The sequence below is a fragment of the Tachyglossus aculeatus genome, chromosome 21 (assembly GCF_015852505.1).
Source record: "Tachyglossus aculeatus isolate mTacAcu1 chromosome 21, mTacAcu1.pri, whole genome shotgun sequence".
Lineage (NCBI taxonomy): Eukaryota > Metazoa > Chordata > Mammalia > Monotremata > Tachyglossidae > Tachyglossus > Tachyglossus aculeatus.
This window is the reverse complement of record NC_052086.1, coordinates 10946327-10960412: the sequence shown is the minus strand read 5'-3', so window position 1 is coordinate 10960412 and position 14086 is coordinate 10946327. Positions and strand designations below refer to the sequence as shown.

The following is a 14086-nucleotide window of genomic DNA, read 5'->3' as shown; positions in this document are numbered from 1 at the left end:
CATTTGGTTCCATGGCTTCAACCACCATCTCTAGGCGGATGATGCCCAAATCTGAATTTTCTGTGCTAATCCCTTTCCTTCTTAAATATTCCCTTTCCTTCTTAAGTATAACTGCCTGTATTTGCTGCCCCCACCTCTCACGCACCAGCCTGTCCTCACCCAGCAATACAGAGCATGGCCTAGGCTGCTGTAGGGATCCAAGAGGTCATTAATGACCTGTTAAGGCAAGGGGTGGTATAAGGTACTCACTCCCCATTCAACAGCCCTGTATGGCCGGTAAAGAAATCCAGTGGCAAATGTAGGTTCACCATCGATTAAAGGAGCCTAAACACTGTAGCCCCAAAGGTAATGGGGTCATTACCGACCTCTCAACAATCACCAACAAGCCCTCTAGACTGTAAGTTTATAATGGGCAGGAAGGGGGTGTTTACTGCTGTATTGTTCTCTCCCAAAGGGTTAGTACAGTGCTCTGCACATGCTAAGCACTTAATACATATGATTGAATGAATGAATCTCATGCTCACCATATCCAATGGCCTCTACTCCATCCTAATTCTCCTCGACCTTGAACGTTGTCGACCATCCCCTTCTACTGGAAACATTACCCAACCTCGACACTGTCCTCTCCTGGTTCTCTTCTTCTCTGGCTGCTCATCCCCAGTCTCTTTTGCAGGCTCCTCCTCTGCTTCCCACCCCCTAACTGTGGGGGTCCCTCCAGGTTCAATTCTGGGTCCTCTACTAACCCCATCTGCACCCGCTCCCTTGGAGAACTCATTTAGTCCAATGGCTTCAACCACCATCTCTAGGTGGATGATACCCAAATCTGAATTTTTTGTGCTAACCCCCTTTCCTTCTTAAGTATAAGCCCCTGTATTTACTGCCCCGCGCCGCCGCCCCCCCCCCCCCCCCACCACCACCACAGCAGCCTGCACCCGCTCCCTTGGAGAACTCATTTGGTCACATGGCTTCAACCACCATCTTTGGGCAGATGATACCCAAATCTGAATTTTCTGTGCTAACCCCTTTCCTTCTCAAATATTCTCTTTCCTTCATAAGTATAAGCCCCTGTATTTGCTTCCCCCCGCCCACCCCACAGCAACCTGTCCTCACCCAGCAATATAGAGCACGGCCGGAGGCTGCTGTAGGGATCCAAGAGATCATTAATGACCTGGTAAGGCAAGGGGTGGTATAACGTACTCACTCCCCATTCAACAGCCCTGTATGGCCAGTAAAGAAACCCAGTGGCAAATGTAGGTTCGCCATCGATTAACGGAGCCTAAACACTGTAGCCCCAAAGGTAATGGGGTCATTACCGACCTCTCAAAAATCACCAACAAGCTGTCTAGACTGTAAGTTTGTAATGGGCAGGGAGGGGGTGTTTATTGCTGTACTGTTCTCTCCCAAAGGGTTAGTACAGTGCTCCGCACATTCTAAGCACTTAATACATACGATTGAATGAATGAATCTAATGCTCACCATATCCAATGGCCTCTACTCCACCCTAATTCTCCTCGACCTTCAACGTTGTTGACCATCCCCTTCTACTGGAAACATTATCCAACCTTGACACTGTTCTCTCCTGGTTCTCTTCTTCTCTGGCTGCTCATCCCCAGTCTCTTTTGCAGGCTCCTCCTCTGCTTCCCACCCCCTAACTGCGGGGGTCCCTCCAGGTTCAGTTCTGGTTCCCCTTCTAATCTCCAACTGCATCCGCTCCCTTGGAGAACTCATTTGGTCCCATGGCTTCAACCACCATCTCTAGGGGGATGATACCCAAATCTGAATTTTCTGTCCTAATTCCTTTCCTTCTTAAGTATAACTGCCTGTATTTGCTGCCCCCACCCCCACCTCGCACAGCAGCCTGTCCTCACCCAGCAATATAGAGTCTGGCCAGAGGCCGCTGTAGGGATCCAAGAGGTCATTAATGACCTGGTAAAGCAAGGACTGGTATGAAGTACTCACTCCCCATTCAACAGCCCTGTATGGCTGGTAAAGAAACCCAGTGGCAAATGTAGGTTCACTATCTGGCCCTAAGAGACGGCCAGATCCTGAGCAAGCCCCAAAGATGGTCCTGGGGATGTGCCCTACACGCCAACCTCAACCGAGAGACTCTTACTGACACCCATGCCCTTCGCCCTTGTCGGTTTTGAGAAAACTCCTCTCACCACTGGCTTTAAAGCAGTGACCTGGTAAAGCAAGGGGTGGTATAAAGTACTCACTCCCCATTCGACAGCCCTGTATGGCCGGTAAAGAAACCCAATGGCAAATGTAGGTTCACCATCGATTAACGGAGCCTAAACACCATAACCCCAAAGGTAATAGGGCCTCTCAAGTGGAGGTGGTCAAACACCGCACCACCAACCAGGAACAAAAAGAGGAACAGTTAGGTACAAAACCTCTGACTCTACAGACCCAGACTCGTCAATATACAGCATGGCCAGAGGCCGCTGTAGGGATCCAAGAGGTCATTAATGACCAGGTAAAGCAAGGGCTGGTATGAAGTACTCACTCCCCAATCAACAGCCCTGTATGGCCGGTAAAGAAACCCAGTGGCAAATGTAGGTTCACCACCTGGCCCTAAGAGAAGGCCAGACCCTGAGCAAACCCCAATGATGGTCCTGGGGATGTGCCCTACACGCCAACCTCAACCGAGAGACTCTTACTGACACCCATGCCCTTCGCCCTTGTCGGTTTTGAGAAAACTCCTCTCACCACTGGCTTTAAAGCAGTGACCTGGTAAAGCAAGGGGTGGTATAAAGTACTCACTCCCCATTCGACAGCCCTGTATGGCCGGTAAAGAAACCCAATGGCAAATGTAGGTTCACCATCGATTAACGGAGCCTAAACACCATAACCCCAAAGGTAACAGGGCCTCTCAAGTGGAGGTGGTCAAACACCGCACCACCAACCAGGAACAAAAAGAGGAACAGTTAGGTACAAAACCTCTGACTCTACAGACCCAGACTCGTCAATATACAGCATGGCCAGAGGCCGCTGTAGGGATCCAAGAGGTCATTAATGACCAGGTAAAGCAAGGGCTGGTATGAAGTACTCACTCCCCAATCAACAGCCCTGTATGGCCGGTAAAGAAACCCAGTGGCAAATGTAGGTTCACCACCTGGCCCTAAGAGAAGGCCAGACCCTGAGCAAACCCCAATGATGGTCCCAGGGATGTGCCCTCCACCCCCATCTCAATCAAGAGACTCTTACTGATACCCATGCCCTTCGCCCTTGCCAGTTGCTCGAGACAACTCCTCTTCGACAACTGGCTTTAAAGCACTCCATCACCTTGACCCCTCCTACCTGACTTTGCTATTGTCCTACTATAACCCAGCCCGACACTTCATTCCTCTAATGCCCATCTTCTTCGTCCCCCTCACAGCCAACCTCTCGCCTACATCCTACCTCTGGCTTGGAACACCTTCCCTCCTATCAAATAATTGCTCTCCCAAACGTCAGAGCCTAATTGAAGGCACATGTCCTCCAAGAAGTCTTCCTTGACTAAGCAACTCTTCTCCTCTGCTCCCACTCCCTTTTGCGTCACCCTGACTTGCTCCCTTCATTCATTCATTGTACTCTACCAAGGTCTCAATACGGTCCTCGGCTCACCGTAAGCACGTAATACGACAGACTGACTTTCCTGGTAAAGGACCATAGAATCTCAGAATGGTATCATCCTGGAGATTCCCTGGCTGATCCCTCAATGGAGAGACGTCCACAAAAAACCTTCTCCGGTAAACATCCATATGATCTCAAGATAGTATTATGCGGGGGCGAGACGCGGGCTGATCCCCAAGTAATTCCACAACTGCTCCCAACTTCCTCCCTTTATGCATTCCCCCGTCACACAGCACTTATAAAAATATCTGTAATTTTATTTACTTATATAAAGGTCCGTCTTCCCCTGCTCATCGACCCCATTACTTCACATTTTATCAAAACACTTCCCACTCTTTTTTCCTTCCCAAACTGCCGTCTTAAAATGTTCACTCTCCAATGGCTTCTTCCCTACTACTTTCAAGCATGCCCAGGTCTGTCTCACCTGTCCTAAAGCAAACTCTACCCTGACCTATCCTTACCCTCCCACCTAAACTCCTGTCCTCCCACTGACTTTGCCTTCACTGTAGACGGCACCAACATCCTTCCTGTCTCAGGCCCATAACCTAGCATTATCTTCAACTCATTTCTCTTGTTCAACCCACATATTTAATCCATCACTAAATCCTGTCCAGTCCCATCTTCATAACATCGCTAAAATCCATCCTTTCCTCTCCATCCAAATGGCTACCAAGTTAATACAATCACTCATCCTATCCTGCCTGGGATATAGCACCCTCTCCCCGTTCAACAGCCCTGTATGGCCAGTAAAGAAACCCGATGGCAAATGGAGGTTCACCATCCATTACCGGAGCCTAAATACCGTAGTCCCAAAGGTAACGGGGTCATTTCCCTTATTGGGTGACCCTATCTCTCAAACGGAATTGGTGGGACACCCATACATGGGAGTTATGGATATTGCCAATGCCTTCTTTAGCATACAGATTCAACCCACCTACCAGGAACGGTTTGCCTTCACCTGGCCAGGTACCCAGTACGACTTCACTCGGCTGCCACACGGGTACGTGAATAGCCCTATGTTCTGCCCTAGCATTACGGCAGAGGAAATTAAAGAGGTCCCTTGGTTAGGGGAACTCCCAGTCAAAAGCTATCATTATATTGACGATATCTTGATCAGTGGGGGAGACTCTCGTAACAGGTAACTAGCATTTCCTCCTGCTTTCAAGATAGCTCTACTTGGATGTTCTCTTGTCACCTCAGACTTTATATGGCTAAAACTAAACTTATCATTCCACCCTAATCCTGGCCTCCCGCTCCCCTTCCCATCACTGTTGAAGGCACCACCATCCTTCCTGCCTCCTGTCTCTCCCCACTCCAGTCTTTTGCCTGGATCATTTTCCTTCAAAAATGTTACGTTTCCCCACTCCTCAAATCTTCTCCAAGAAGCTTTACCTAAGCCCTTCTCTCCTCTTGTCCGTTGCCCTGACTTGCTCCCTTCATTCACCCTATCCCTATTCTTAAAAAAAAGAAAAACAAAACCTTCCCTTGACCCCACGGCTCCATCCAGTATCATCCCACTTCCCTCCTATCATTCTTCCACAAACTCTTTGAGTGTGTTGTCTACACCCTCTGTCTCAAATTCCTCTCCTCCAATTCTCTCCTTGACCCTCTACAATCTGGCTTCCATCCCCTAAATGCCATAGAAACCACGTTCTCAAAGGCCACCAATGATCTCCTTCTCGCCAAATCCGATACCCTCTACTCCATCCTAATCCTCCTCAGTCTCTCAGCTGCCTTTGGTACTATCAACCACCCCCTTCTCCCGGAAATTTCATCCAACCTTGGCTTCAGACTCCATCCTCTCCTGGTTCTCCTCATGTCTGGCTGTTCATTCTCAGTCTCCTCTGCGGGCTCCTCCTCTGCCTCCCGGCACCTAACTGTGGGTGTCCCTCAAGGTTCAGTTCTGAGTCCCCTTCTATTCTCCAATTGCACCCACTCCCTTGGAGAACTGATTCACTCCCATGACTTCAACTACCACTTGTAGGTGGATGATACCCAAATCTACATCTCCAACCCTGATCTCTCTTCCTCTTTGCAATCTTACATTTCATCCTGCCTACATGACATCTCTACTTGGATGTCCTCCCCTCACGTAAAGCTTAACATGTCCACAACAGAACTCCTTCTTTCTACCCTAACCCTGTCCTCCCACTCCCTTTCCCAGCACTACTGACGACACTACCATCCTTCCTGCCTCACAACACCGTAACCTTGGCATTATCTCTCTCCTTCAACCCACATTTTCAATCTAGTCACTAAATCCTGTCGGTCCCACTGATGGGGTCGCGTTGGAGTCACAAGCTGTTGCGGCCCCATGCACCATGGAAAGTTGCAGACATTGCTTGAACGTATGATGTCCTGTTGCCATGTTTTGTATGGGCCTTAGATCCTGCAGCCCATTGGCTGGGTCCCAGGAACCAAACCAAACAAGGAGATAGACACTGCCCCAGCCCTGCACCAAATCTGCACCAATCCAGTCCCCGCTGCGCCAAATCTGCAACCAACTACTGTGATCAGCAACCAGGAAGTATCAAGAGTATATAGCTTGCTACATCGGGCACTCGGGGCGCCTCTCCCTTAAGAAAAGGAGCCCGCCGGGTGCGTTACCCCCTATTCGATCTTACCCACAAACCATTGAAAGTTTTAATGGTCACATGCTGTTTGACTAATTCTTTAGTCGCCCAGCGACCTTGGTGGCAATCCTGAATCGCCGCCACCATCACCACCTTCACAACACCACTTGTCCTCTTCCCTACGAAGGGGTATGGGGACGTGGTACATACTAAGTGCTTAACAAATACCATTATTATGTCGTCCTGTCACCTCAAGCTGAACATGTCCAAATCGGACCTCCTTATCTTCCCACCCAAACCCTGTCCTCCCTCTCACTTTCCCATCACTGTAGATGGCACCACCATCCTTCCTGCCTCACGGGCCCGTAATCTTGGCATTTTCCTTGACTCCTCTCTTTCATTCAACCCATATATTAAATCCATCGCTAAACTTCATCAGTTCAACCATGTGGTCAAGCTATACTAGTGAAGTAGGCTCTGCCCTCACCAGGCCCCCCTGTGCTGACAGCTTTAGACCCCAACAAGCCCCTTTCTCTAATGTCTCTCTTTTGCCCAAGCAATAACTGGGCACTGGCCAGATTTCTCATGAAATCTCTCGCTCCAGCCTTTCTCCCCTCCTTCACTTCCATCTTCAACCGCTCACTCTCCACTGGTTCCTTCCCCTCTGCCTTCAAACATGCCCACGTCTCTCCCATCCTAAAAAAAACCCTCTCTGGACCCCACCTCACCTTCCAGTTATCGCCCCATATCCCTCCTACCATTCCTTTCCAAACTCCTTGAACGAGTTGTCTACACCCGCTGCCTCGAATTCCTCAACACCAACTCTCTCCTCGACGCCCTCCAGTCTGGCTTCCGTCCCCTACATTCCACGGAAACTGCCCTCTCAAAGGTCACCAATGACCTCCTGCTTGCCAAATCCAACGGCTCATACTCTAACCTAATCCTCCTCGACCTCTCAGCTGCCTTCGACACTGTGGACCACCCCCTTCTCCTCAACACGCTATCCGACCTTGGTTTCACAGACTCCTTCCTCTCCTGGTTCTCCTCTTATCTCTCCGGTCGTTCATTCTCTGTCTCTTTTGCAGGCTCCTCCTCCCCCTCCCATCCCCTTACTGTGGGGGTTCCCCAAGGTTCAGTGCTTGGTCCTCTTCTGTTCTCGATCTACACTCACTCCCTTGGTGACTTCATTCGCTCCCACGGCTTCAACTATCACCTCTACGCTGATGACACCCAGATCTACATCTCTGCCCCTGCTTTCTCCCCCTCTCTCCAGGCTCGCATCTCCTCCTGCCTTCGGGACAGCTCCATCTGGATGTCCACCTGCCACCTAAAACTCAACATGTCCAAGACTGAACTCCTCGTCTTCCCTCCCAAACCCTGCCCTCTCCCTGACTTTCCCATCTCTCTTGACGGCACTACCATCCTTCCCGTCTCACAAGCCCGCAACCTTGGTGTCATCCTCGACTCCGCTCTCGTTCACCCCTCACATCCAAGCCGTCACCAAAACCTGCCGGTCTCAGATCCGCAACATTGCCAAGATCCACCCTTTCCTCTCCATCCATACCGCTACCCTGCTTGTTCAAGCTCTCATCCCATCCCGTCTGGACTACTGCATCAGCCTTCTCCCTGATCTCCCATCCTCGTGTCTCTCCCCACTTCAATCCATACTTCATGCTGCTGCCCGGATTGTCTTTGTCCAGAAACGCTCTGGGCATGTTACTCTCCTCCTCAAAAATCTCCAGTGGCTACCAATCAATCTGCGCATCAGGCAGAAACTCCTCACCCTGGGCTTCAAGGCTGTCCATCACCTGGCCCCCTTCTACCTCACCTCCCTTCTCTCCTTCTACAGCCCACCCCGCACCCTCCGCTCCTTTGCCGCTAATCTCCTCACTGTTAGGCCTCGTTCTCGCCCGTCCCGCCATCGACCCCCGGCCCACGTCCTCCCCCGGGCCTGGAATGCCCTCCGTCTGCCCATCCGCCAAGCTAGCTCTCTTCCTCCCTTCAAGGCTCTACTGACAGCTCACCTCCTCCAGGAGGCCTTCCCAGACCGGGCCCCTTCCTTCCTCTCCCCCTGTCCACCCCCCCATCTTACCTCCTTCCCTTCCCCACAGCACCTGCATATATGTATATATGTTTGTACATATTGATTACTCTATTTTACTTGTACATATCTATTCTATTTATTTTATTGTGTTAGTATGGGGTTTTTTTTGTCTGTCTCCCCCTTCTAGACTGTGAGCCCACTGTTGGGTAGGGACTGTCTCTATGTTGCCAACTTGTATTTCCCAAGCACTTAGTACACTGCTCTGCACACAGTAAGCGCTCAATAAATACGATTGATTGATTGGCCCCATTGTAGAATCTCTCTTACAGCAGGGTGTAATCTCCCCTACTATGAAGCCCATGTAATACCCCTATTCTCCCTGTCAGGAGGAGGAGGAAAGGAAAAAAAAAAACTGGCTAGGAAACAGATTTGAGCAGGACCTCAGAGCCATTAACTCTGTGGTCATCCTGGCTTTCCAGTAGTTCCCAATCCGGTTACCGTTTTTTCCCCCTTCTACCCTTCCTGATTATGGCTACCTTACCATCGTTGATCTCACTACAGAAAGCGGCCTCCCTGGAAGAAGTAAAATCTTGGCTAACTTTAAAATGCCGCCAAACCCCACCTGGACTCTGGGTGGGCCCTAATGACCTCCCACTTGCTCCCCTCACAGTATTACCGTTCCTCATCTGCCTGGCGCATGGCCACGTTCATGTGGACATAAAGGGAGCTGTCGCCTCTACCTCGAATCTCTGGTTTGCACCCAAAAATTGGATAATTGGTAGGCCAATACGTCAAAAGATGCTGCATGAGCCAGCAAGATAACAGTGGAGGATGCACTACAGTACCCTGGGGAACACATCCTGCGGGCTGCTCGTCAATAAACAGCCTGCCTTTATACAGTTGCTGCGTGCAATGGGTTTTCCTCTTATGTATTACCACTGGCTAACTCATCAAAACGGGTGGAAGCTTTTCTTTGAAGGCAGACAGGAAAACAGCAAAATTACTCTTAGGGGAACTCACTACTAACGGTGACCGTGGAACTCATTTTACTGGACAAATGGAGATACTTGTAAAAGACTAGGTAGTAAACAAAAAATTCCCATCACCCTTTTACCCTGGGTCTGAGACCTGGAGGGTTAGCGCAAAGAAACGTTTAAAAAAACTAATTAGCAAAATTATGCTCTGAAACAGGATTGAAATGGCCAGAATGCCCTTTTTTTGGCTCTCTTCAGCTTAATGAACACAACTAGCCGAAAGATGGGTTTAAGCCCACATGAAATTCTGATGAGAAAGCCCTTGTGCTACTCTGTCCCCTCCTGTGGACTGGGAAAGATGGAACATAGTCCTTACTGATGACGCCTTACTGGATTATTGTAATACAACCCCAACAATTTAAAAAAAAAAAGTCACTGCAATACCACATAAATTATTCCAGAAAGCAGCAAGACTGCAGCAGGAACATTTGACCCATGAGGCAAGTAATGACAGAGTGGAATCTGCAGACTCTAGTTACCTCTTGGTTTCTCAATATAGACAGATGGTTTAAGGGTACAGTACACTTTGTAATGATTGGAACATTTATAATCCTGATCACATCAGTTCTCTACTGTAAAACTGCTTTAATTGTATGAGAGGTACTGTCAATTCAAGTGAACTGGAAGGGATTGTTTGAACAGCCCTCAAGAGAGCAAAGGAAACAGCCAGAGGTGAAAGAGATCCTAAGACTCGTGCAAATACAGCCTTCAAGGCTGAATCATGATCAAACCAAAGGATCCTGTCCACTTTGTGACAGTAAGGATCAGGTCAGGTTGAGATCACGAGAAGGTAAAAGCTGTTTAAGCTGGGACACCATACGACTGGAAGAGAATTGAGGACAGGACTCTCTGTTGCAATGCCAGTGAGGCATCAAAAGAGGGAATGTGGAAACCCACTCAACACCAGCCCTGCCTCATTCTGTTTTCAGACTATTTTGTTTTTAATCTAGCTTGTCTTTTCCTAAGTCTTGCATCAGCTCCCAATCCCGTCTCCAGGTAAGAGAACCACAGCCACACTTGACTGGACCTACTGGATCATACAATTAAAAGCACCAATACTTGATTGGGCCCATGAATCATACAATTAAAAGCACCAACAGTTGACTTATCCCTGTTGATAGAATGAGGGAAGCCCATGCCCACCACAGACTACATCTACCTCTCCCATTTTTCGGTGGTAGACTGAGCTTGTTTTTAGGGCAACAGACTCTGTTCTATACAAATCCATATTACTATTGCAATAATAAAACCCTTGTGCTGTGCTGCTACGCCTTGGTTCTTTTTAAGAACTCGACACCAGCACTGAGTTTCAGAGACAGTGGCTAGCGGTGTCATCCAGTCCCTCTTTTGCCAATACATCCAACTCCCGATCCCATCGACGGCCCCTGCTTCCTAGAATGTCAAAGCCCTCCCATCCTCAAAACTTTGCTCCCGACGTCAGCCTGAGCTGGTGCTTATCTGCAAGGCTGCTTGCCCCATGCCCCTGACCCCCGCAACGGCCAGGAGGGACGTCGTAACCGGCAGCTGGGGAGGAAAGGCATTCGGCTCACGGCTACAGAGGAGCAGGGATTGGTTTCCTCCTCGGCGCTGGAAGTTCACACCCGTTGGCCCCCTGGACGGAGAACTGGCCGGAGCAGGGATGAGTCTCCGGGGCAGCGTAAGCTCAGGATGAGGTCAAGAGTCAGAAAGCTGGGGGGCTCCTGGCATCACGCTTCTTTCTTGTTGGCCGCCCAGCTGCCTGCGCAAAACAGCCACGGAACCTGACGTCAGGCAGAGCTCGGCAATAGGGAACGGGGCCGAGACACCGAGGGGAGTGGCAGCCCCCTGTGGGAAGCGAATGTGGCACTTCTTGGGTGCTGTACTTACGAAGCAGCGTGGCATGAAGGGAAAGCGGCATGTCCGGAAGAAGGCTCAGGGGAAGCATAAATTCCTGGACAGCGGAAACTGCATGTGCTGCTACTGTTTTAATAATAATAATAACAATCATATTTATTAAGCGCTTACTACGTGCAAAGCACTGTTGCACTTTCCCAAGTAGCCTAGTGTAGAAAATGGAGCCTGGGAGCCATAAGGACCTGCGTTCTAATCCCGGCTCCACCACAAGTCTTTTATGTGACCTTTGTCATTTCACAACTTCTCTGTGCTTCAGTTCCCTCATGTGTAACACGGGGATTAAGACCATGAGCCCCACGTGGGGCAGGGACTGTGTCCAAGCTGATTATCTTGTATCTACCCCAGCACTTGGTACAGTGCCTGGCTCATAGAAAGCACTTAATGCGAGCAATTAAAGAAGTGCTTACATTACACTGCACCGATTAGGGTGTAAGCTCTCAAAGGGCAACACTCATGTCTATTCATTCTACTCTGCCAAGCAATTAGTAGTGTTCCCAACACTGAAAAGCATTCAAATATCCTCCATCCACTGGCTGATTGGGAGCAGGTAATGTGCACTATGCTATCGGTGTACTCTCCCAAACATTCAATACAGCGCGCTCAAGAACTACTGATACCACTCCGAGCGGCAACCTACACTTTGTGATTCACATCAGCCCACTGGCTGCTCCCAAGGCTTATTGTGGCATTTTCCGGGCCCCTCCAACAGGTGAGATGTGGGAGGAGGGAGAGGAGGAGTAACAGTATTTATTGAGCCTATAATGAGTGATATGCACTGTTCTAAGCACTTGGAATGGACAGCAGCAGCACGACATGTTCCCTGCCCACAAGGAACTTCCATTCTAACAGGTGAGGTAGGCAGAGAAATACACTATAGAGAGACACACAGATGCAGAAGATGGACAGAAGTGGATGTGTAAATCCGAGGGGCACCGTCCCCAGGAGACCCAGGATAGCCGGCAAAGCCCCCTGAAAAGACGACGATCTCCTCACCTAGAGTTTAGCAGAGAAGGACGCGGCCGCCGACGGAGCCAAGGAGCCGTTGGAGGACGTCAGCCAGCTGTCGCCGTCCACCACCAGGGAGGCCCCCGTGATATAGGATGCCAACAGGCTGGCCAGGAACAGGGCACTGTGGGCGATCTCCGTCTTGTTCCCCAGCCTCTGGAGGGGGAATCTACAGGACGGCTCTGCTCACGTGGGACTGGGAACACCCTGGAACTAAATAGCCCAGACTGAGCGGCCGCTGGTGGGGGGAGCCTGGACCGAGTGCGATACAGTCAGATGGAGCCCTCCCCCGCCTGTGGGGCATGGCTGGTCCCACGATGCCACACGGGCTCTGAAGTGCGGTGTTCGGCACTGCTCCCCCTCAAAGGAGGTGAGCAGCTACGGAAGCAGGGGGGCAATGTAGCCTAGCACGAGCCCACAACAGCCCATGGAGTTGGCAGCCAGGCCCCTCACCCAACGGAAGGCTAAGCATCAACCCAGTAAGCCTGGGGGTGGGGGACACCCAGGAGAGGGCCAGACCCCGAGATGTCTCCCCGCCTTGACCCTGATTGGCCCTCCCCTGGGGATGCCTTACCAAGATGCCCCGTGCCCTCTGTGCCGCTGCTGGACCTGGAGGCCAGGCTGTTGACCCAGATGTTTTAGGGGCCCCACTCCACAGCCAGGTGTCGGGTCATGGCGTCTGCATTGGGGAGAAAAAGAAAGGAAAATAACCAGTCTCAGAGTTACTCAGGGAGGCTCTAGATGGTAGCCAGGGAAGGGATGAGGGAGAGGCAGGCAGGGAGCCGTAACAACAGAAACAAGGAATACAGGTGTGCAGTGCCAATGCAGCTCTCAGCTCACTGAAGCGGATGAAGGACACGGGACCACCCTGGTGACCAGGCACACTTGGGTGTTGGGGCATGGAGGGGGGGGCACGGGATGAGTCCAACCTGGAAAAGGAGTGCTAAGGCCCCCATCTGAGCAAGGAGCCAGGAACGCAAGGAGCCAGAAACCTACCTACTGCGGTCTTGGCCATGCCAGCATGTACTTGCAACCCCTGCCCTTTGAAACCTAGGGTGGTCTTGATGTTAATGATCACTCCTCCGTGGTCCTGGAGCAGACAAGAAAAACAGGGATGGGATTAGGCGGGAGGATCAGGAGAACAGTGGAACCCAGGAGAGCAGAACCCTGCCTACCCGGTAGCATTTCTCAAAGAGCACTGTAGAGGTGTTGAAGGTGCTGACAGCACTACACTTATCACTGCCTTGGAGGTGCTGAACAACAGAGCTTTGGCATTTGTTAAACACTTACTATGTGCCAAGCACTGTTCTAAGCACTGGGGTAGATATAAGTTAATCAGGTTGGACACAGTCCCTATCCCACATAGGGGAACTGAGGCCCAGAGACTTGCCCAAGGTCACACAGCAGACATGTGGCAGAGCAGTGATTAGAACTCACCACCTTCTGACTCCCAAACCTGTGTTCTATTTACTGCTTAACAAATGTCACTTTTATTATTATTACACCATGTTCCTTGTACAAGGGAAACCTTGTTCCTACTTGCATCTTCTCCCTCTCCTGATGCTCCCTTCCGCCCGGGAGAAGGGCCGGCAAAAACAATTTTATGGGGGCGGGAGGGGGTGCACCTTAAAGGAAACAATTCTACTTTTAGAAGCCAGAGTGGGTTAAAAATACAAATCGAGATCAGATGCATTAGTGGATAGTAACAGATTAATTAACAGATCTAAAAATCACCTATTTAAATTATTACTCTAAGTAGGGTATTACAATCTGTAGCCAATTTCTCCAATGCCCAAGGCATTATTCAGCACAAACTGGTGACTGACTCATGCTTCAGAAAGGTGAGAAAAGCCAAAGCAGGTGGCTTCATATTAATTCCCAAGATTGAAATAGTTGACAGTTTCCCACCTGGGATCTAATTA

At 50.2% G+C, this 14086-nt stretch overlaps 1 protein-coding gene across 1 annotated transcript; it reads right to left on the bottom strand.

The window, feature by feature from the left end:
• Positions 1 to 10580: 10580 nt before the first annotated feature.
• DECR2 (2,4-dienoyl-CoA reductase 2) lies at positions 10581 to 13431 on the bottom strand (the record flags this gene model as incomplete). Its single annotated transcript, XM_038763555.1, is given in 8 exon segments — positions 10581 to 11004; positions 11133 to 11225; positions 12153 to 12329; positions 12331 to 12371; positions 12739 to 12843; positions 13161 to 13254; positions 13340 to 13392; positions 13395 to 13431. Coding segments are annotated over 6 exon segments (507 nt in total), but the record flags the coding sequence as incomplete, so codon positions are not given.
• Between the last annotated feature and the right edge of the window lie 655 nt (positions 13432 to 14086).